The sequence below is a fragment of the Lathamus discolor genome, chromosome 1 (assembly GCF_037157495.1).
Source record: "Lathamus discolor isolate bLatDis1 chromosome 1, bLatDis1.hap1, whole genome shotgun sequence".
In the NCBI taxonomy this organism is placed as follows: Eukaryota; Metazoa; Chordata; class Aves; order Psittaciformes; family Psittacidae; genus Lathamus; species Lathamus discolor.
Genome location: NC_088884.1, coordinates 156,099,343 through 156,123,658, shown reverse-complemented (window position 1 = coordinate 156,123,658; position 24,316 = coordinate 156,099,343). Strand labels below are relative to the sequence as shown.

At 38.8% G+C, this 24,316-nt stretch overlaps 1 protein-coding gene and 1 long non-coding RNA gene across 4 annotated transcripts in view; both read left to right on the top strand.

The window, feature by feature from the left end:
• Positions 1-18,026, top strand: part of FAM193A (family with sequence similarity 193 member A) — an 82,059-nt gene extending 64,033 nt beyond the window's left edge. For 2 of the 3 annotated variants that reach the window (XM_065660591.1, XM_065660582.1), the window contains 8 exons: positions 1,474-1,672; positions 2,996-3,268; positions 3,595-3,877; positions 5,010-5,196; positions 7,116-7,346; positions 10,497-11,340; positions 14,261-14,342; positions 17,156-18,026. In XM_065660591.1, coding sequence (XP_065516663.1) covers positions 1,474-1,672; positions 2,996-3,268; positions 3,595-3,877; positions 5,010-5,196; positions 7,116-7,346; positions 10,497-11,340; positions 14,261-14,342; positions 17,156-17,249 — 2,193 coding nt within the window. In that variant the 3' untranslated portion in view covers positions 17,250-18,026. The remainder of the gene's footprint in view (positions 1-1,473; positions 1,673-2,995; positions 3,269-3,594; positions 3,878-5,009; positions 5,197-7,115; positions 7,347-10,496; positions 11,341-14,260; positions 14,343-17,155) is intronic. The other variant, XM_065660600.1, reaches the window with a different exon arrangement.
• A 2,950-nt stretch (positions 18,027-20,976) lies between these two features.
• LOC136007427 (uncharacterized) lies at positions 20,977-24,221 on the top strand. The gene is made up of 3 exons (XR_010609693.1): positions 20,977-21,291; positions 21,401-21,533; positions 21,945-24,221. It is a non-coding gene; the product is annotated as an uncharacterized LOC136007427 (long non-coding RNA).
• Positions 24,222-24,316: the final 95 nt, after the last annotated feature.

The following is a 24,316-nucleotide window of genomic DNA, read 5'->3' as shown; positions in this document are numbered from 1 at the left end:
TCTCACCTTCTGCCATCCTTCCAGACCTCTTTTTACATCCATTAAGCAGTCTATTCAATCTTTGATCCATCTACTCAAGCTCCCACCCCTGATCTCGGCTGTCTTTCCTTCCAGGAGACCTTTGTGTAGCAGAACACCTGCAGCGCACTGTCATGGCTGCACCAGAAGCCCCATGCAGAGTAGCAGGCTGCTAGCACTGAGTGGTGTTGTAATGCAGGCCAGGTCTATTAGCTCTGGCATGGCACCTAAACCAGCTGGGCTCCATGTATTTATGTTGTGCTGGAGCTGGAAAGACATATGTGGATGCTGAAGCTTTAGGGAGGTTTTGCCTTTGAAGAGCCAGCTGAATTCAGCAGCGATGGCAGAGTGAGCTAATTAGCCCTGTTGGATCAGGCTTGGTTCATCATAGATAGGCTGTTCTGCCCTGTGAAGTGTTTCATTGTAGCCAAGTGTGTACCCATTTTCTTGAATGCAGGGCATTCCAGCCGCTCCTGTCTTTACCATTAGATGATGAAAATCCTTCTGCGTAGGGAAGGGAGAGAGAGTATGTAAGAAGTTTGCTTGACCATGAGTGTTTAGACTTTCATGTCTGAAATGTCATTGACTCAGCTGATAATACTGTATGTACTGCTGTATATTTTTTTTCATTAAATCAAATATAATGAAAAAATAGAGCAAACTTGCTTTTCCTTGGCTTCTGTTAAAGTTGATATTAATTGAATATAATGCTTGCATTGCACAAGGTCTTTGAGAGAAAGTTACATTTTAGAATATGAATAAACAGCTTCAGCCAGAAGCAGGATAAGCCACAGCAACTTGCCCCTGTAAAACAGGAGTGTTCCCTTTTTCTCCTCAATTACTTCTGAAAATAAAAAGGTATATTCCTTGTTGTTAAGTTTTAAGTCAGGAACCTGTTAACACCTGGAGATGAAAAAAATAAAAAAAAAGAATATAATCAACCTTAAAATTATGTTTTCAAATAATAAGTGTTTTATTTCTTTTTCTACTGCCCTTGTTTTCAATCCTGAAGTGTCTGTAATCCCTTTATCACAATTGTCTTATGTGGTAATGATTATCATGTCACAGAGGATTGGTTTTGGCAGCTTGGGCTTTGAAAGTTAATTATACCTAACAAGTTCCATGTTCATACAGATACTGGGTTTAATTAAAAATGAGGGCTTACCAATACATATTAACCCAAGTTTTTTTGGAGATCACTTTTTTTATTCATCAGATAACTGAATCAAAAAGCAGTCTTTGTGATTATCAAATATATACATGTACATACAATGTGTGTAGTGTATTATCTGCATTAAAAATCAACAAATCAGTATTTTATCATTCTGGGAAATATTGTTTATTATACTTTTTATAATGGCCCTCACAATTGAAACACTGATCTGAATATTGCTGTTGGGGTGAGTGTGTAAGCAAACAGAATATTAATGAGGAAAATACTCTTTATTTTTGTAGGCGTTACCACCAGCTCCAGTTCAGAATCATACAAACAAGCATCAAGTATTCAACGCATCTCTCCAAGATCATATTTATCCAAGCTGTTTTGGGAGCACTCCAGATTGGAATAGCTCTAAATTTATAAGTCTTTGGGGATCAGAGATGATGAATGACAAGAACTGGAATCCTGCTACATTTTTGCCTGATACAATTCCTGGTGAGGTTTTGTTGCTACTTTGCACTGACTAGTTAAAAGCCTTATGCTTTGAAATGGAATGAGGCACTTTTTTCCAGGAATGGTAGGTTTCATCATCATGAGTTTGTAAGACAGGATTCTGGCAGAGATGTGCTGTAATTTCTCTTCCAATGGGAACAGAAAATTGAAAAATCAATTCTTACATAGTGGGGAGAGGATGCTAAAAGCAAAAGAATAGCATGTTCTCTTTGGTCATTGTAGAGGTATTTTTGTTTTCAGAAGTTTAGGATTGTAGAGAAATGGGAATTAAGGGGAAACTTAAATAACTTGGTCTTCTGCCACAAGGACCTGCTTTTTTTCTGCAGGGTCACAAGAGCACTGGTAACACAGTACTACATCCTCCTACTCATCATAGCAGGGATGACTGCATTGTCATTCAAAAAGACAGGCATAAATCAAGCAAAAGATTAACTTAAACCAGGAAGCTATTGGAAATCCTAATGGTTAAACTGAATGAGAATAGAGGAAAAATAACATATATATATATATATATATATATACACACACCCTTATACATATATATATTTTTATATATATACACACAACCCTATACATATATATTTTTCCATTCCCATCATATGAAATATTGAAATGCCTTTTTTATTTTTTTTGACTTGTATGAAAAAGGAAGTTTGGGTTTGTATGTTGGCTTTTCTCAGACTGATCTGCTGCTAACTTGTGTCAAGCTACCACAGTGATATTTTAAAATGAATGTCATTAAAAACATCCAGAAAACTTGCCCAGTAGGATAGATCAGCCATTTACAAATGTGTGGTTATGGGGAGCTGTTCCAACAGATGGTTAGTGGCAAGCTTATGTGGAAGGTCTGTCACAAAGATGTTACTGTAGTAGGAATTTCAAATAAGGGAGGAAAAGATTTATGTCATTACATTGGTAGAAGGATATGTCATTCCTGCTTGTAACAGTAATTGCTAACTTGGACTTCAGCTACTGAAGTTTATATACTTATATTTAAAATGGTGTCCAACTTTAAAATTACAAATGCATAAAGGTACCTGCAGCATCTTTGCTATTTGTTAAAACACATTTAGTAGTGGTGTTATGATTTTAACTGTAAGGTTTGTGGCTTCTGCTCTGAGACATCGTAGCACTTTTGTTACAGCTGTTTTACTTAGGGGTGGGGAGGGGGAAAGGACTAATCTTGCCAGGTCAGCATTAACAATAGATCTTTTCTGGTCTGCATCTAAATTATTGAATGTTTAATTCTAAATGCCAATTCTATAATTCTGTGATTCCTAATTACTACATGTGTTTCAATTGAAGGGAGTGATATTTTAGCACCAGCACTCTCGGAAATAAGACCCGAAGCACTTCCTACTACATCTAGCAATGAAGCTACAGCAGTTACTGACAGCAAAGAGAAAAAAAATGCTGCAAAGAAGAAATGTCTGTACAATTTCCAGGATGCCTTTATGGAAGCTAATAAAGTTGTCATGGCAACCTCTTCTGCCACTTCTTCTGTCTCCTGCACAGCAACTACAGTGCAGTCAAGCAGCAACCAGTTCAAAGTATCATCCAAGAGACCTTCATCCATAGGTAAGGATTTCATGCACAGCTTAGTAACTGACTCAAGTACATTTAGCTAACTGTAAAGATATGTATGTGTTTGTTTTAGTAATATCATGTATCTTGATGATTTTTGTTAATTGCTGTTCTCACTCTTGAGTTAGTCTCTGTACTCCTGGATCAAAGCGCTTTGCAAAAGACCTTGATGTCAGCATATGGAACTGGCAATAGAAAGGTGTTGAAATACTGCTGATTTTTAGAGTAGCTGAGAACATCCAGCAATCTGCATGATTGTTTGGACAGTTAATGGAGACTTTTAATTATTTTTAATTGTAAGCATTTTTTCCCCAATTTAGGTGAAGTGTTTCACAATATTAACAAAGAGGACCATAGACATTCTGCACCAGTTGCACCCCGAAATAGTCCTACCAGTTTAGCATCCCTTCCTTCCCTGTCTCCTGCTGCACTGTCTCCAGCCTCTACACCACATCTTCCAAATCTTGCTGCTCCTTCTTTCCCCAAAACTGCTGCAACAGCCCCTGGATTTGTGGATCCTCATTCAGGTCTTTGTCCTACTACAGTTGCACCTCCTACTTCAACCACAGACAGCTCTGTAAGTGCCCCACCAAGTGTCTGCAGGTACGTTTCTTGTTATTTTTTTATGATAGAAGGGGAATTTAAATGCAGATACTTCTTCTCCCTTGCTACTTGTTGTAGTGTAAAAGAAAAGCTGTGTGCTCAGCAAACGAGACCAAGTTTAGATGCTTTATATGTTACTTGGTGTGAGACGCTACAAATATGATTTCCATTGCAGAATCTATTTACCCAGTTCAGAGGCTTAAAAAACAAATGTTTGCTCGCTTTCAGAGATGTGACATGGGATAACTAAGTCAAGCTCTACTCTTTCTTAATGTCATTGCCGGTAGCGATTGCTGCTGCTGAGACACAAACCTGTTGTATAATGTATCTATTTTCTGTCATTTTGGTATTACATGGCAAGCTGGAAGAAAAAGCTATGAAAATTGGAGGAGTCTATGTAGAGAAATCTAGTGCAGACTGTAAAAAGGTCATACATGGTCTTGAAACCTGCAACACACTTTCCTGACTACATTTAAGACTTCTTAGCTATCAGACCCACCATTTACACACTAGTTGTAGTCTGGAAGGGTGTTCTACGTATTTGCTTATTGATGAGATATGCTAGCATTTCCCCTTGAAAATAAAGGTGCAAACAGGGTAATGGGAATATTTTGGGTTTAGCTGACAAACTTTTTATTTAAGAGCTTGAAAATCTACCTAAACCCAGAGGATTTCAGAAACGAGTTGAGTGTTTTGTAACTGCACAGCTCTCTTCAGTCCACAAGTGATGAGATAGGCAGCAGTTTCAAAACCATTCCATTTAAAAAAGCTAGAATCACTACTTATGGAACTATTTTACCTTTTTAAAGGCAGGAAGAACAGTTCCAAAACTCATTCTCAAGGCTGCACATTCAGTGAGTCACTAAATGAGTTATTATAAATCACTTCTTCATGTATCATCTTTCCTTGCTGCTTGTTTTTAGCATCTCCATTTGCAATCTACTGGATGAAGGTTTTAGGATTTGATGCACTACTGGTGGCAGGATAGCAGAGTTTGAGACTCATTGTTCCTGGTAGATGTACATACAACTTTATATGGGTTGTTTGTGGGGTTTTTTTGGTTGGTTGTTCTTCAGATACCTTATTTATTATAGTCTAGAGTTTTTATAATCTTTTTCTTAATTTAACATAGTGATCCTGATTGTGAGGGCCATCGCTGTGAGAACAGTAACACCTATGATCATCAACAGTATGATGGAGAGGAGAGCCAAGATGAAGACAGCTGTTCAGAGCATAGCTCCAGTACCTCAACATCCACAAATCAGAAGGAAGGAAAATACTGTGACTGCTGTTACTGTGAGTTCTTCGGCCATGGAGGAGTAAGTTGCCGGATTTTAATTTATTTGGGGTTTTTTGTCACTAACTTTGCGTTGAATGTGTGTGATTTCTCAGACCGCAACTAAGGGGTTGGACGAAGCCTTGGGTGGGATGGTTTAGTATGAGGTGTCCCTGCCCATGGCGGGGGGATTGGAACTAGATGATCTTGAGGTCCTTTCCAACCCTAACTATTCTATGATTCTGTGATTCTAAGGAGGTGGCATTGGAGCTGACTCGAGAAGTTGTAAAAGAAGCATGGTTAGAATGTAATTTTCCTCTTCGAAATGAAGAATGGAAACAAATTTTCCAGTTGAAATCACTTCAAGAGCAATAAAAATGACAAATATTTAGGAAGCAGCTGACTTCAATAACAGATAACATGTTTGACTGAAACTGCAAACAGGAGCATTGAACCATTCATGCACTCATATGTAGTAGTGTAATTATAAATAATACAATGAGTTTAGGTAAAAGTACACTTAATATAGGGTACTTTTTTTAGTGTTTGTGCAATATATGAGTCATTCTCCCATCTGTAAAAATAACAATTCTCAAAGTATTCACTAATTCACTAACTTTTTTTAGAAAAAGGAAAAGAAAAATGAAAGGGAAAAAGAAAGTCCTCTTACCTAGACCTTAGGCAATGTGAATTTAATGTATACTTTTATCAAAGGAAAACCCAAACTGCATTTTTCCTTGTTTTCAGCATTACAAACAATTTTCTTTAGTGGTGCATTTTGATAGGCACTGACTTGTATTTAAATAGTGTTTTTAAAAAATCACAATGTTCTAAAGCATTCAGGTTATGTAAAATATTTTCCCTTATGTTCTGTATTTTAATACTTAACACCTCATTTGAAACATCCTTAAGTTAGCTTTGTACCAGTAGTATGTCTAGTGAATTCTTGTAATCATATCTTTTCATTTGCATAAACGAAATGCTAAAATTAAGTTGCCACATGAAATTTTTTCTTAACTTAAAATTTCATTTTCCTGCTGGCTTCATTTGTAAATCTACATATAGTCTGTTTTAATAATGAGTTAACTAGTAGAATTTGAGTCTCTGGCACTTTTTTCTATTTGAAGTAAAAGCTCAGTTTATTTGCCATGTATTTGATCAGATGCAGTTGAAGCTTAGGGCTTGAAGTGAATCCAGAGTCCTTGTCCTTCGGCTGAAAGCATCAAGGAGCGCATCCTGTTTCTTATTGTATGTTCCCACCATGTCCATTACTGTCTTTGATAGTCATCTGATTGCACGTTGTTACTCGTTCTGCTGAAGTGGCAGAACGCTACAGGATTTTTAATAGGCTTTGTTGTGCTGGTTTAATGAGTTGTAATGGTGTAGCTCCAAACAGATGGGCACCAGATCTGGTGCAGAAGGCGAGGAGGAATGAGGAGTTGAGAGGCAGGCGCAGTGGACAGGAAGACAAATATGAAACATGATGCAAGGATTCAACTTGCAGCAGTGTTAACAAGTTATTGATGTGTGACTGGTGGAGGGTGTGCTGGCACGTTTCAGAGTAGGGTAGTCAAGCCTACACACAGATCAGAGGGCCATGTAGCCCAAACTCTGAAACAGACTTCATAGAAAATGGGAACAGCAGCACATGTCTACTCCTTTCAGGTTTTTAATGTGGTATACTCATCACCTTTTGAAGTTATATTTTTGTCTTTCTATTTGTGCATTTGTATGCAGGATCAGTTCTTTCAGTTAGAAAATACAGTTCACAAGCTAGCACCAAATCTGACAGGTCTGTTGCCTGCTTAATGTACTTCTAGGTACACAAGCAAACAATAAGGAGTTTGATTTTGAGGTTTGGAGCTTCCAAGCTATTTAAAGGTCTATAAAAAAAAATCTGAAAATTATTAGATCAGTGAAATTTTACATTTATTCACTAAATTTTTGTTTCGCGTCTTTCAGCCCCCAGCTGCACCGACCAGTAGAAATTACGCAGAGATGCGAGAAAAGCTTCGTTTACGCCTAACGAAAAGGAAAGAGGAACAGCCGAAGAAACCGGATCAGATCTCTGAAAGGGAAAGTGTTGTTGACCATCGAAAGGTGGAAGACTTGCTACAGTTTATAAACAGCTCTGAAACCAAACCAGTAAGCAGTTCTCGGGCAGCCAAGCGAGCCAGACATAAGCAAAGAAAGGTAAGACCTGAAAGTATGTTCATCCTAGACCTCATGTTTTTGAAACTGTGCACTCTGTAAGGATACCAGTGTAGACTGACTTCATATTAGTGGTGTATTTGTTTTCTGTGTGGTTTTGGTACACTGCTTATCTACACAGCTAGCTTTGCTGTTCTGATGCTGCCTAAGAAGTTTTGTAGTAGACTGGCAGGATTCCTCACAGTGCCATTGTCATGTATTTCGTTGCAATTATGTTGGAATTTCGTGCACCCAACATGAATGCAGTTTAGAAAGCTATTCCTAAGTGTTAGAAATGTTAAGAATTTGATTGTTTCATAGAGTTAACATTTAAAAGCGGGGGAATTAAAAAACTAGTGTTTCTGTACTGGGAAAATAGTTACAAACTCATGGAATCATAGAATGGTTAGGGTTTGAAAGGACCTGAAGATTAACTAGTTCCAACTCCATGCCATGGCCAGCCTGGCCTTGAATACTGCCAGGGATGGAACATTCACCACTTTTTTGGGCAGCCTGTTTCAGTGTCTCGCTACCCTCACAATAAAGAACTTCTTCCTTATATCTAATCTAAACTTGCCCTGTTTAACTTTAAACCCATTTCCTCTTGTCCTGTCTACAGTCCCTGATGAAGAGTCCCTCTCCAGCATCCTTGTAGGCCGCCTTCAGCTACTGGAAGGCTGTCATGAGAACTCCATGCAGCCTTCTCTTCTCCAGGCTGAACAGCCCCAACTTTCTCAGCCTATCTTCATACAGGAGGTGCTTCAGCAGTTCCATGTCCTTATGTTGAGGACACCAGAAATGCACACAATACTCCAATTGAGGTCTCACAAGAGCAGAGTAGAGGGGCAGGACCTGCTGGTCACACTTCTTTTGATGCAGCCCAGGATACGGTTGGCTTTCTGGGCTGCGAGCGCACACTGAAGCCGGCTCATGTTCATTTTCTCATCAACCAACACCCCCAAGTCCTTCTTCACTGGGCTGCTCTGAATCTCTTCTCTGCCCAACCTGTAGCTGTGCCTGGGATTGCTCCAACCTAGGTGTAGAACCTTGCACTTTACTTTGTTGAACTTCATGAGGTTAGCATAGACCCACCCCTAATGCATGTCAAGGTCCCTCTGGATGGCATCCCTTTCCTCCAGCGTACCAACCAAACCACACAGCTTGGTGTCATCGGCAAACTTGCTGAGGGCACACTCAATCCTACTGTCCATGTTGCCGACCAAGGTGGCCCTTAAGGGACACCACTCCTTACCTGTCTCCAGTTGGACACTGAGCCATTGACTGCAACTCTCTGCATGCGGCCATCCAGCCATTTCTTTATTCACTGGGTGGCCCATCCATCAAATTTATGTCTCTCCAGTTTAGAGACAAGGATGTTGTGCGAGAGAGAGTTGAATGCTTTGCAGAAGTCCAGGTAGACTACATCACCTGCTTTGCCCCTGTCCATCACTTCTGTCACCCCATCACTGAAGGCCACCAAATTGGTCAGGTGTGATTTGCCCTTAGTGAAGCTGTGTTGGCTGTCACCAACTGTATCGTTGTTTTTCGTGTGTCCCAGCACGGTTTCCAGGAGAATCTGCTTCATGATCCTGCCAGGCACAGAAATGAGACTGAGTCTGTAGTTTCCCATGTCTTCCATTTTCCCCTTCTTTAAAATGGGGGTTATATTTCCCTTTTTCCAGTCTTTGGGAACTTCACCTGACTGATAAAGTATCCCTGTAGGAAGCCAGGCAATGTAAGATCAGTGCTTATATGAGAGAGGAAGAGTCAAGACTGGTTGGATTTAGAGTGATTGCATTGGGCGCCTTGCTGTCCTGATTGAAAGAAGTTAATTGCTGTGCCACATGGTGACACAAATGGCCATACCAAGCCTGAATGAAGTGGCAAGCTGCAGAGAGTGAGCAGGGAAGAAAAAAGTACAAGTTGCTTTCAAATGGAAATGCGCAGATTTAAAAAAAAAAAACAACTCCCATGTGTAATAGTGAAATTATTTTTTGAAAACAGTTATTTGCTGAGTTAATTGAGGGAATATTTATTGATTTATGTAAGTTGAACAAGCAGGAAATTAGCTTTTCTCACTGCGGTTCAAGTATCAGCCTTTGGTATAAAGTTCAAGGCACAGTGAGATTGGTCGCTGAATGTTTCTGAATTCTGGTACACACTTTGTGTTACCGCACTGTTTCTTGTTTGTGCATTTGCTTCCTGTCCCTAATACTGTATTTAAATGCCTCCACGGCTTTGGAACTTCCGATGTTCCCAAGTTATATTCATATTTTCATGTTGTAACAGTGTTCAGCACTGAGGGCCTTAGTGAGTTATTTATAAATAAAATTAACTTTGCTCTTGCAGTGCAGTTTGGGCATAAGAAGTGGAAGATCTTCACAGGGTTTTTTGCCGACTTCTGTAACTGTCAAAAAGTAATCCCATACAGGCACTTCTAAATGTGGAAGAAAATAAATGGACATGATCATTCTCAGTGTATGACTTTGTTTCATTTTGCTCATGATACAGGAAGAGTGCTGCACAGCAAAGTTTTAGGCAGTCACAGTAATGACTGGAAAAAAATCTCTTGTCTGTTTCATGTGGCTAATGAACAACAGGGCAGACAACAGAAAACTTAACCACCCCTGTTACTTTTTACAACTTTTAATGTAACTTTAATGTGTTTAGTATTTTACTGTAAAATGTTTTTAATGATTACTTTTTGTAATGGTTGTGAACACTGAAACAGAACAACTCTGATACCGTACCAAGAGAACAGGTAATCCACGCAACATGATGCAATGCTGAGTTCCTTTAGTAATGCACACAGTTGTTGAGAATGAAGTTGAGTGATTTGTTTTCAGCAGGTTTTTGAGGTTGTAGAAAAGTTTGATATGAAGTTAGGCTTATCTGTAGCAAAGAGAAGATCAACATCTGGGATTAAGAACAGTCAAATATATTACAGAAACGCAGAAAATGTAGAAAGGATTTTAATGTACTTTCAAGGGCAGCTTTTGTATAAATAGTTATTTGCTTGCTGTACAGACTTGTGGATTAGGTATGTTCATATGTTAACATCCTAACATTCATCAAGAAAAAAACATAATAGTCCCTCGAATTCTAATTTCCAAAATATTTGTCACTTCCAATAAATCTATTGTTATTTTGTAGCTTGAAGAAAAAGCTCGACTTGAAGCTGAAGCCAGGGAGAGGGAGCACCACCAGTTGCTTGAAGAACAGAGGCGGCGCGAGGAAGAGGAAGAAGAGAGGCTGAAACAAGAATTACAACGGCTTCAAGAACTTCAGCAGTTGCGGGCTGTAAAGAAAAAGAAGAAAGAACGAACAGGTAAAGACTGTCAGAAGGTGGACATGCTTACTCGAAACTGCCAGGCAGTGAAGGAATCTGTCCCAAACACACCTGAAGACATTCAGAATGGTACACTTGAGCAATCAGAAAAGATAGAAAACTCCTCCAGTTCACTGTCAAGACACGCGAATCATACAGAACAGAGGCCGGTTTCAGAGACAGGCTGTGAACTATCCAATCCTGTAAACACTAGAGACTCAAAGCTGCTTTATCAGAAAGAAGGGAATGTAAAGCAGCATGAGCCCCTCTCTTTTCTGCTTGATATTATGCATCAACATAAAGAAGGAAACAGCAAACAGAAACTAAAGCAGATAAACAAGCCGTGTACTGAACAAGTGAAAAAGCCTGTTGAATCCCCCAAAGCAGCTGAGATCCAGACTAAAACCAGAAACCAAATAGAATCCAAAGCAAAAGCAGCAGAGCTCCCAACACTTGCAGAACCTAAGAAAGAGGAGAAAAAATTAAACAATAACAACAAAAAACAGTTGAACCATGTAAAGGAAGAAAAAGCAACTGTAACAAGTGAATCCCCTTCACCAAGTGAGCAGCAGCAAAATAATAAGCTAATACTTGCAGATTCTCCTCAACCAAAAGGCAAGAACAAGAAAAGTAAGAAGAAAAAAGGGGACAAAGTCAACAATTCAATTGGTAAGTGTATAAGAAAGTTAAAGAACTTGGATGTATTTTTTTGTTGTTGTTGCTACCATTTAAGTCCAGAAGCTTGAAATCTCTATCTTCAGTCATCCCTGCCAATGTAAATTAGAGAAACAGAAAAACTGGTGTCAGGAAAGTTCAAGTCATTGTAATTATAGCAATTAGGAGATGCATGTAGTTTTATTAAAGAGGTGTAGGATGCTCTAAGGAATGAATAAACTAGTATATACTGCTGGGTTCATATGGGGGCTTTGGCAGTGAAGGAAGTCTGTTCTATAAAGCCTATCTTGCTTAAAATAAATACTTAAAATAATGCAGTATTATGCTGAAATCCATTTTCAACTTCTTCAAAAGCAAGGTTGTTTCTCATGCAGCAGTAAAAGTGTAGTCTGAAGTTGATCTTACTCTTTGAGCAGGGAAAAAAGGGGGTCTTGCAGCCAAAGAATAGTCATTCATGTATAAATAGGTATTCTTTCAGTTAAAATAATTATTTTCCTATGTTAATTGTATTAACAGGTGAGTAAGTACAAAAACTTAATTTTTGCCAGAGTGAAAACTTACAGTGGGATGTCAATTAGTTAATAATATTGAGTGTTTTCTCCACATAAATACTAGGTTTTGCTAGTAAACAGATTTTTTTATTTATCTGAGAGAAAAAATAAACCATGGAAGACTGGCTTGACTCAGACAAGTTGCACTTGCAGAATTTTCTTCCCAATGGATTTTTTTGTTTTCCTGGAAACATCTAAGAGCTAAACACTAGAACTGAGAAACACCTGCAAGTGCTGGCTGTTTGGCTTTGTCAGCATGATAATCAAGCTGCCATTGTTGGGCACCAGTTTATTCCTGCACATGCTTGGTCCCTACTTGTACTGCCAGTTGGGGTGGCAGTTTTGCAGTATGGACATCTGTGTGCTCAGAGCACCTGGTCATTCCTCTGGGATCACCTGGTAGCTGAATGATAGGGGTGGATAAATTAAATGTCCATTCACCAGAAGGATTTACTTGCAGTTCTCACTGCTGTTCTGTCTAGTAAGCACGTCAAGATGCAAGACCTTAATCCTTTGGCAGTCTCTGCCAGAGTTCCAGATAACTTGCATTTACTACACTTTCTTACAAAAATGTGTACCCAGTTCCTGGTTGTTGCAAGTGCTAGGTGTAGAGCCCAACTTTGTGGTTTCATGGTTGGGTTGAGTCAGCCCTCCAGTCTTTAACTCTTTTGATGATCAGTGTTTCCATTCCATGTCAGTCAGCGATACAGCACTGAACCATTTTCTCTGATATCTTATTCTTGTGCATACTATGCTGTCATGTTGTTTGGGGTTTGTTTTTTTAATTTACTGAGAAGAATGTACTCCAGTCATTGGAGCAAGAGAAAACTCTAGAACTATGTGCAGAAAAGGAAGACTGGAGACATTGGAAAGAGAAAGAATTGAAGGGGAGGGGTCGGGATAGTAGATGGTGTTTACTGCAGGACAATTGCTTTCTGCTGCTTGAATCGAGTATAGTTGCAGTTTCTGAAAACTAATACTTAAATGTGAAAAAAACATAGGGACAGGTTTCTGAATTTATAAAGAAGTAACTGTGTTGCTCTTTGAAGAATCAGGACTGAATCACACTGTGGGTAGTTCTGACTTACAAGAAAGATACTGAGATACACAATTATGATTTAGTTGAAATTTCTTAAAGACACAGCATCCATGAACCAAGTTAGTGAAGACACAAAAAATAAACCAGGAAAAAAATTAGAAGTAGGGTAATTGAAAAAAAAACCTCATGGAAAGAGGGTAACAGGGGGAGGGGGTAAACTGAGTTTTAAAATGAAGTGTTAAGGCAGTGAGCATTATTACTTTTGGTGTGATCTGTTTCCTAAAGAAATATATCCTGGTGGATTATTTCAACTGCTTGTTATGAAGAGGCTGAAGAAAACTATACAGGGAAGCCCTGTGTTTATAAGACTTCCTGCTTCTTCAGAAGTAAATTGCATAGCAAAGATGTGCAACTTTTAAACTACCCTGAATGCCTTTAGAAATAAGATGCTTGTTCTCATAATCTCGAGGGCTCTAGAGAGTCCTGACGTGTACTAGGTGTTTTCAGTTAGTTTGTCTCACCCTTTTTGGAGTATGTTGTGAAGCTGTTTCAGAAGTTAAATTGGAGTATATATGTAATAAGCGATACTGCAAGAAGAAAATGTTCAAATTGGTTTCTACAAAAATTTATGCTTTCTGAAGCTTCATTTTAGTACAAAAGAAAACCATACACTGATGCTGTACAGTATATCAACAGATTTTTACGAGACTTTGTTCCTGTAGCTGAGGCCTAAATTCAGGCCATATTAAAATATGTTAAAAAATGTTTAGCAAAATTCCTAGTTGTAGGTAGGCTGACCTAGGCGCTTGCAGACACAGCCTGATGATCATGTCGCAGAGGGAGTACAGCAGCAGCTCTACAATCCCCAAATTCTTGGAACTATTTTTTGTTATATAAATACCATTTTAAAAATGTTTCTAAAACTGCCTTTTAGTGTTAAGGCCAACAAATTTCAGGCAGTTGAACACTGTTCAGTATCTATCTGATTCTTCGAGCCATTTGTTTAATTTGACCATTCTCATGTGTATTCCAGGTTTATGGCGTCTTGTGCAGCCCCTGCAGTCAGTGAATTTACTGTTGATTCATCTCTTACTTTTTCTCAGTGTAACTCCTTACAGGCTAAGCGGGGGTATTAGTATATTTTAAGAAGTGTCTTTTTAATTATGAGCTTGTATTAATTCAGCCTAAACATGAATAATCAATAGTTTACAAAGTTGAGACAGTTCTCCCGAAACATCTTTAATGCAGCTTCTTCAAGCTCCTTCCTCCCTCCTTTCCCCCTCCCCATGGAACCTAACATAGTGTCATCCTTTTTGCTTTGTAGATGATGTGTTTTTACCCAAAGACATTGATCTAGACAGTGTGGAAATGGATGAAACAGAGCGAGAAGTGGAGTATTTTAAAAGGTAAAGTGCTGTAATCCCTATACATAAAGCTGTTGCGCTTCCTCCCATGCCGTGACTTTAAAACAAACCAACCAAACCAACAGCAGAAAACCAACCCACAACTAACTTACTAACTCCTAGCAGAAAAGCCTGTGTTGTACTGTGTTGTAACACAACAAATCCTTAAAGCTGACATTCTGAATACTGAATATAACAGTCACTGAAGCTGTAGATCTACAGACTGTAGCTGAGTAGTGCAAACACAGGAATGAGTGCCAGAATCATCTATGTGTCTGTCCCCCAGGTTCTCATCAAGGCTCTCACAATATTCTGTTATCATTATTTTCTATAAGCAAAGTTTGCATGAATATTTCTTTTATTATTCATACAAACTACGTACTGACTAGTGTTTAAAAAAGAGGGAAAAGACGAAGTGTTGAACAAGTAAGATGTTGTTTTACATTTCAGAGCAGCTATTTCAAAAAAGTTTGTTCATGATATTCTCTTCCTTGTTTATAGGAGCTATTAGTTTGGAATTTTATACTGCACATGAGATAGAGATGGTACAACTTAGATATTAGCTTATGCAAATCATAAAGAAGGGATGCTTATGCTACAGCAATGAAGAATATAGTAAAGGTAGTGTAGAAGGATAATATGAACCTGTGCTTGTGAAACTTTTTCCTTCTGTGTGCTTTGGTTGCTTTGGGGATTTACACATCATGTTATCTTTAAATTCCTCAAATATGAGTAGACAGCCCATGTTTAAATAATGTAGCACTTACGGTTTAGTTTTAGGTAGTCCTGCAAGGTGTGGAGAGTTGGATTCTGTCATTATGGATCCTTCCCAACTTGGCACATTCTGCAATTCTATGTTCTTCCATAATTCTGAAATCTACTCAAATTTGTGGTGTTTAATAGTGGCTGGGTGTGCTGATTTCCCATTAATCTAATTTAGTAAGCCTTTTGTCATGAGAGCCAAATCTGAAATGTTACAAATAAATTGGTTTCTGCAGTTTAACTGTTTAGGAATCAACATAGCATTTCACAGAACTACCAAAGACATTTGTTGCAAGGATGGAGTTTTTTAAGAGAGGGCTTTCAGTATGGATTTCAAGTTCTCTGAATTCTTATAGTGTTCATTGTCTCTGTGTCTGGGATGCAGTCTATGTCTGAGTTTTACAAAGGACAATATAACTGCTTCTCTGTGCTGCTTGTTATTACTATACAAAATGAATATGTCTGATTATTTATGGAGTACAATGTACTACCTGAGGAAATTTTCAGAAGTGCACTTTGTCTGTTCTTAAAATTAAAGGATTTTTAGTTTTTAAGTTGAAATGTAGGTTTTGTAAGTGAAATGTGGCATATATTAGGCTGCTAGTGTTGGTGCTCAGCCCTTCGTGGGTTTCATAGAGTCATAGAATCAGCTAGGTTGGAAAAGAACCGTTACCCAAGGACTTAATGGAATATTCTTGGCTTCATTCAAGTTTGCTGTATCTGTAACAAGAAAATAAAAAAAATCTTTTCAACAGTTAAATTCGTCAATTCTCTATTCTCAATAGGATGAATGAAGCAGTGTCTTATATTTGTAGAAGTGCAGCTGAAGTTTGGAGATAAACTTGTCAAATGTTTCCTAATGGAAGATTTAACGCTTCTAAATGTACTGGTTTGTAATCAGTAATTGGTGTAATCTACGCTTCACTGTCATCTGTTAGGAAGTGTGTGTAACTATCCATCTTTTTTTGTGTACCTGTTCAGAAGAGGTGTTTGAAAAGCCCTCATAAATGCTGTTCTAGGAGAGAAAAACAACTACTCAGTGCTGTGAAGGCACCATTAAAGGTTATGTTTTCTGCCACTTGATAATTTCCAACATAATAATTAGCAGGCTGGCAACGGTGCTTGTTTTAGTAATTCTTCATGCAGATGAGCTGCACAGGGCTACTGGATTGAGAGTTGCTGATAGTTTGTATATTCATCATCTTTTCTTGCTTCCTACTGGTGTAATAGATGGATAACTTTACACCCAGATTTTGGAATTAATCTTGCAAGCTACTTCTAAATTTAGTATAGAAAGAACAAAGTAAGTCTATTTCTTCTAATCTCCCACCGTACCTTTACTATTACACTCCTTCTGTTTACTCCCCTTTTTTGGCTTTCTGTTGCTACAGAAGCTGTATAGCCTTCCAGAGGGGGATATGCGCTACCTTGATGCTGTCATGCAGCCTTTAGCCTAAACAAGCTACACCTTGCTTTGATAAAGTTCTTCAGCATTGTCACTGAAATGCGTGCCTGTGCCAACTTTTTTCTCAAGTTCTTGCATAAATTGGAATTCAGTGAAAGCAATAAGGGTATTTGTGTTCTGAAGGTGCTTTTTCCCGGGCATGTGAGCTACTTACCTGCTATATTATAAACAAACCTCCTTAGGTCTTTGTCTCATATGTAACTTCACTATATTCAGAAGAGAAGAAGCAGTGTCCCATGCCATTGGTACTTCTGCTTAACATATTACCCATTCACTCTCAATGTTAGAAGGTTTAGGTAAATACATCTCTGTTTCTAGTTAACAGCTAGCTTCTATGCTGCTAAATGTGCAGTGTTCTTTGCTTCTTCATTCACTTACTCTTGCTAGTGCAGCTGTATTTAAACTAACTGGTTTATGATGCATTTTCAGAGATGGACAAGTGATTTTTTTCTTTTTTTTTTTTTTTAGGTGTAATTTTTTTAAAAGAGGTTTTGTCACTGAGTGAGAGCTGTTCTTCAAAAGAGGGGGATAACACTTGTGGTTTGATTTTAAGTATATTGATTTCACTTTATCTCTTTTATCTTTTCAGGTTCTGCTTGGATTCTGCCAGACAGACAAGGCAGAGACTTTCCATCAACTGGTCCAATTTTAGCTTGAAAAAAACCACCTTTGCTGCACATTGAAATGGGGAGGGAACCCTGCAGGAATCAATGAACGACAACTCCACTTATCTGTCCTGCTGTGCTGAGAGCTTATCTGGTCTTGAGCCAGTGCTGCCTTGCCTTGTCCCCAGTGCTGTGTGGATCTGCACTGAACCCTTTGGCCTGATAATTCTTGCGGACTGAAAAATTGCCACTTTCTACCTGAATTTGTTAGCTTGTGTGCTTGTAGTCTGTGAGTGAGACTTACTTGATTGTAGCTGTATGCCGTTGGAGTTGGAACAATAGCTCTTTTCCATCTCCTTCTGAATGCCTTGGCCTCAGAGACTTTAAATTGCTTAGGCTTGGGTGGAGGCCAAAATACTAGTTTGCATCATCTGCAGTGGCTCCTGTCACTTCTGCATCTAGCTATGTTTTGTCATTCTGACTCCTGACAAAGGAATGGACCTAGTCAGTTGTGCTTTCATCTGCTCCAGAATTCTCCTGACATGACTTCATGAAAAAAGAGGCTCTTATGGGACAAGTACTTCCTCAGTTCTTTCACAATCTACTGTTTAAGAGTGTACAAGTTACGCTATTTGTGTTTTGATTTTTTTCCTGACTTGTAGCCAGCTTGTGTAAGAATACTTGCAGAATGAGAAAATTTAAAAAAGAACAGTACTCACACTATCAAATCTGTTATAGAGTGTATAATTGTATTAACACTGAAGCCTAACTGGCTACTTTTTTAACATATTGTTAAGTAATATTAAAATCATGTCTTTCTTTTTGAAAGATGGAATACATTAGTATGGCAGAAGACTTGTGTCTTGCTTTTTTCTGCTCGGGTGGGGAAAGGGAAGAAGAAAGTGGTATTCTAAGCTAGTAAGTTTCATCTTGTGTCAAAGTCAGCAGTGGATGCTACTTGACTTAAGCATTTTCCTTGACAGCTCACCTGATGGGAAAAACTGCAATCTGCCAGAGCCAGAAAAACTCCTGCTGAATGCTGGAATTAAGTTTGTGAATTCTGTGAATTAATGTAATACTTCTGTTTCAGGAGATAATTTGTGAGAAACACGGTAATACAAAAATTTCCAATTTGACGTCAGTGTAGAAGTGAAGTAGGTAGACTCAATGCTCCTATAATGTAAATAGCTAACAATATAGTAATGTTTTACAGGTTGCATGGTATTACCCAGTGTGGAAGAAAATTGGTAATACAGGATTTTGATTTGTGTAAAGATACTGCACTTTGTGGAAGTTTTTCTGATACTACACTGATTATTCAGAAGAGGCAAGAGAAATTTCTTCTTACTGCCGGATGACCGTGCTTACCCAAATTAAAAGGCAGTCTTCCATACTTCATTTTTTTTAAAGAAAATAGTACTTCCACTCAGCACATACTCAAAAGGACTGTACAGCTTCAAAATTCTCTAATGTCCTTTTCTAGAACCATTCCACATTTTTCTTTCTTCTTGCTCACACATATTTTTCTGTGATACACCCACTAAGCTTGGGACTGCTTTGCAAGACACAGTGTAATTACACTCAGGTTTGCACTTGGGAAGGTTTGCTTCCATGTTCCCCATGAGGCCCAGATAGCTGCTTACAGACCTCTGAGGTATCTACAACTTCACATCCCCTAGAGCTCCTATCCCAGTGTGGGCTGCTGGTAGAGAATATAGTTGCTCATCTTATACCCAGCCATTGGAGGTAAATGAGCCTTCAGCCCCCTCTTGCAGAGGAGGGAATGACAATATCTGTTCTCAAAATACAGTTCAAGGATGTAAAGGGGTCACTTTCTATTAATTGTCTTCAGATTGAGGTTGAGGAAGGAATAGTAGCTTAGCCTCACTTTCTTTGTCGGTCCAGTATTGTAGCCTGTGTATTTATTTGCTTGTGCTGCTGGAGGAATAGCATCTCAAAGGTAATACCTATGCCACTTAGCGCCAACTGTCTGCAAAACTATGTACTGTTGAAAGTACCTCCATCACTTAGTGAAGAAGAATGAACTTTGGGATCATGGAGGCTTGCAGCTGTTGCAGCCTGAGTTATATTTTAGTTACATAAAAGTAGTGAGGCTTCTCATGTGGGAGAGTGGCTCCTGGGGGAAAAATGCTGTTACAACAGCTGAAGCTGGATGCTTGTGTGAAATGCAACCTCTCAGACTTCAGTTCTAAACTGTAACACAAGGTGGCAGTGGATGTCATCACGGCACTGGTAATTTCTGCATCGGTGATCTCAACAAATTGAGGCATGGGGTGGAAAAACTAGTTGATGTCACATGGGCAAATATTGATGCAGCTTTTCTAGAGTAGGAAAGCTTTGAAAGTACCAAGATTTATAATGGTGCTAGAAAACTCATTTCATAATATTTGTTTTCACTAGTAAATGGGGAAGAAAGTTGCTTTTATTCTTTACTAGCAAAGCCGTTCAAAGAGTGATACATGAATACGACTGCTTCTTTTTATCCCGGGTTAAGACAACAGAAGCCATTTTGAGGAATATATGTATATGTGTCTTTAATATCCTTCAAAGATACTTCCCTTGTGCTTCACTGTGGTCTGTTAGTACAACTGACATGATTCCATGTGCTACTCAGAAAACATGAAGAATGAGTCTCCATGGATCTGCAGTTGTTGCACTCTGATGAGAACTTACAGGCAAGTTGTGTTTTTCTAAATTCATAACAGAGTGAAGATAAGCATGGACTAGTCTGGGAGCCAGGAGATTTGAAAGTACTGGCTTCAGTTCTACCACTTTTGTGGCCTTGGGCAAACAAGTTAGTTACTGTTACTACATTCATGAAATGGTATTATTAAGGATTTGCTGAATTATGAGCATGTTTCTTAATGCCTAAATAAGTCAATGTGAAGTCTTTAGGTATAGCATTACAACCTCCTGTTGAAAGGACAGATGTTCGACACTGGTATTTGTCATTCAAATGTGTTCAATGCAAGTAATATACATTCAAAGGTAACTGAGTAGAGGAGACTTCTAGAAATAATACATCATGACTGAGTAAATTTGAGTTCTTCATGAGGGTTGGAAGGGGGGGAAATGATAACTTTTTGAGTGGGCTACTTTGTTAACTAGTGTAACTTGTCCTCCTTAATCATCCTAACCTGTATGAAAGATTAATATCTGAGCTCTGCAGGTGACTGGTGGCATATCTGCCTGTTGGTATCAGTGCAGCTGAACCTGAGGGTGTGGTGCTTCTTCAGGCATTTCCTTAATGGAAGAGGGCATAGTTGCACAAAGTGTTTGTATCTTGAACAATGTTGATACTGGGTCCTCTTAAGGCAGCCCTTACACAGAGATGTCTCATCTCTGCTTGGCTTTCACTATTGCTGCTTACTGAGGGAATGTAAGTGAGAGTTAAAAAGCCTTCAGCACACTTTTGTGGTATGGCATTGTTGACACTTAAAACTGTGTAGCTGAGGTTCAGCTTGTCGGTAACACAAATCTCGCCACAGCCTGAGAAGATGTGTTAAAAATTAATTCATGTAGTGACTGTTGAGTGCTTGGGTGTTCCATGTGCTCACTGCTGCTCAAAAAGGCTTTGCAAAGTTTCTTTGTGTTTCAAGGAAAGGTTAGTTCGCCTTTAGTGTGGAACCTGTTGTATCACGATGGAGAAATTAATGGTTACTAGAGTAAATATTTACACTAATACAATTTCACACGTCTCACAGTACAAATGAAGGTGTGTGACTTGTAATTGTAGAAGCTATTCTAAAAACAAACAAGTCTGCTATGTTGTAACATCCATCTGAACAAGATTAGGTGTGTAGTATCCTTGTTGTCTTTGGCTCTTTCTCTGTATTTAAACCTTTGGGAAATCTGAAGACTGAAACCTTTGATAGGGGAGTTCTCTGAAGTGAAGTCACAGAAGCTTTGATTCAGGATGTCTCCCTCCTCCTTTCCATCAGAAAAAAACTTTCCAAAAAATTTCCTGTTTTCCAAATTTTAAATGGCTTCTTAATTGCCAACAACTTGTGTGTCCTGTGTTATCCCATTTGTCATTAACTGAAGATGTTAAACAAACATTAATATGCTGTATTTTGTATTGCTACTATAGGCAGCTGAGGTAACTAAAGTTGTTGAAAGGAGGATGTTTTTCTCTGCTCTTCTGTTTTCCCCACTGCACAAAGAAATAACAATACCAAACCTTTGGGCCTCATTTCTATTCTTCACAGGTCTGTGTGTTTACTTTGCTGCTGCTTTTAGCTGTATAGTTTGGCCTTTCCCCGCTCAATACTTAAGAGACATGGAAGAAACTACCTGTTGGTGCGCTCTGGATCTACATAGAACTGTTGAAAGACATGCCAGGTAAACCTGTGTTTTCCTGTAACTACTTTAGGGTTTTACTGGCTTGCTTATAAAGATGATAGGTACAAATGGGATTGTAAAGTGGGTGGTGTCTAATTTGTATCTCTGTAGAAGACTTAAAAGGGGAGAAGGTATATATTGTTTGTGTCTTCTCTGATAGGCTTTTCTCAGTGTGTGTTTGGTTGGGGTTTTTTAAACCTGCTAGTTTGAATGTCTTGTTTTAAGATGGCTTGACGCATGTTTTCACACTTTAGTCACAAGTCCATAGCCTTTGACACTGCTGTTTCAGCAGGTATTGTTAATCAAAAATATGTGGTTTTACTGTGTCATCAGCAGCTCTTCAGGCAGAGTTACCAGGAGAGCAAACTGTGCATAGTTTGGATGTTTGCTTAACCTAATTTTTCCTTCCAGGATGCCTATGTTGCAGAAGTACAGCAATGCAAAGATCTGCATGGATTCAGTTTGTCAAGAGGGATCTTCTGGATGTTTTTTTCTAGATACCACCCAAAAGACAGCCAAACTCCAGTGATGCACATTTGGGAATCTCATATCAACTCTTAACCTCCATTTTCTTCACCAGTTTTTCTGGAAGCTGAACAGAAAAGTAAAACCAGCATCTCTTTGACAATACCGTAATACTCATCACCTGACAATTTCAGATTTGTTAACTGACAAGGAACGTCTGAGAAGGTAATTTCTTTTTGTGCTACAAATAGTACTTAAGCCCAGCTTGCCATTTATGAAGAGAGGAGGCAGTGGGGAGATGTAATATCCGTAAAGAAAAAGCAGCGCCTGGTATTACATGGAAGAATAAATAAAAATCTATACTGATGTACTCACAAATTATGTCACTTACATTGCATAAGGTAGCATGTGTTCCACATGAAGTGTGTCACTTGATCAGCTGATGCAAGTCTGACTTTTCTGAGGGAAAGATGTCTAGACTTGTTTTCCCATTCTGGTTTCTTTGAAACAGGCTGTTAAATCAAGTTAGTACAATAGTTTGTGCTGGTTGGGGGAGGTTGCATGCAAGCAGCAAGCTGTTGTCTAAGATTGTTTTGCTTGTGATTGAGATACAAGATTTGAATCCAGGGTGCTGGAGTAGAAGGGCTGGAATGCTGAACTCATCAGACAAGATGACTAGTGCTGCCTGCTGTTGCTTCAACAGACTTCATGCTGCAAGCTATTTACCCACATCAGCTCATGGTGGTTCCATACTTATTAGAAATACATAATCAGCAAAGTCTTCTTCTTCTGAAAGTGAACAAAAGCAAGAATTGAGTCACTTGAAGTCAGATATTTGAATGTGTATACCTTGTCTCATGTACTGTGTCTTCAAGACCTTGTAAAAGTTTTTGTCCATCTGTTGTTTGACCATTAAATGGAGTCTGCAGTATTGCTGAGGGCAGTTGAGGTTTCCAAGTGATTGTGGTGTAACCCTGGCTGGCAACTAAGTATCAAACAGTACCACTCACTCACTCCCCCAGCACTGGGATGGGGAGTTTAATAATCAAGGTAAAATAATAATAATAAAAAGGAAAATAACAAAAATATATTACAAATAATAAATAGCAATGACAACCAGCAGCAGTGATACACGATACAGTTGCTCACCACCTGCTGACTGATACCCAGCCCTACATGAGCAGTGATCGGTCCCTTCTACATGGCTCCTCCGGTTTATATACTGGGTATGATGTGCCGTGATATGGAATAACCCAAACTAGCCAAAGGGGTAGATGTCCTGTCTCTGCTTCCTCCCATCTTGTGCCCCTCCTCACTGGCAGAGCATGGGAGACTGTAAAGTCCTTCATCAGGGTAGGTGCTACTCAGCAACAACTAAAACATCAGTGTGTTATCAGCACTGTTCTCAGACTAAAGCCAATACACAGCACTGCACCAGCTGCTAGGAAGAAAATCCTATCCCAGCTGAAACCAAGACATTGGGGCTTTTTTGGTTGATTTGTTTTCTATTAAGTTGAGGGCAAATTAGAACTAGCCAGTTCGTAAGAGAGGTCCTCTTGGGAACAATCTTAACAGGGAAAGGCAAGTTTTAAACAGTACTACATCATTCTTTTCACTTATGTATGTTGTATTTATGGTATGAGCAGTTCGCTGTAGTGAGTGAATTCTCATGCCTGGAAGCAGGAACACAGTTGTGCACTCTTGCTGACTGTGAAAGATGTGATTGGTTTCCTTGAGAGTGGGAGGGGAAGAGAGAGTGCCCTATTACACTAGTCTCTAACATAGCAACAATACTGTTGCCTTTATCCTTTTCTGCAAGGTCACCTCTTAGATTTCTTAATTGAATGTACTCTTACTTTTTATAACAATCTGCAGATAAAGTCTTTGTCTTCTAGTTAACAAATAAACTTTTCCATTTGAAAAGAATAATGAAAATGCTGTTTGCTACCATTTATCTTATAAGGGTCTTCTACTTACTCCTTTCTGTGCCATCAGTCTACCATATAAGCTTTAAAAGGTAACGTCTCTTTCATTCCTAGACTAAGACTACATGTCTGAATAGTCACTTTAAAGAATTCATGAACCTTTTCAGTAATATAACTTGTGGTGCGTGTCACTTGCCTAAGTTGTTTTGTGGTTTATGGTGAAATTTTGTCATTCATTCTCTTCAGCTGCCTCTGAGCTTTTGTGTCATTTACATTGGTCATACTTCATGTATTTCACCAGGTGGAGAAACTTTCTGAAGGCTGTCTTGCAGAAAATCCCATTCTTTCTGTATCATGAGTCAAGAGGCATGAAATTGTGTATTGACTGTTCTT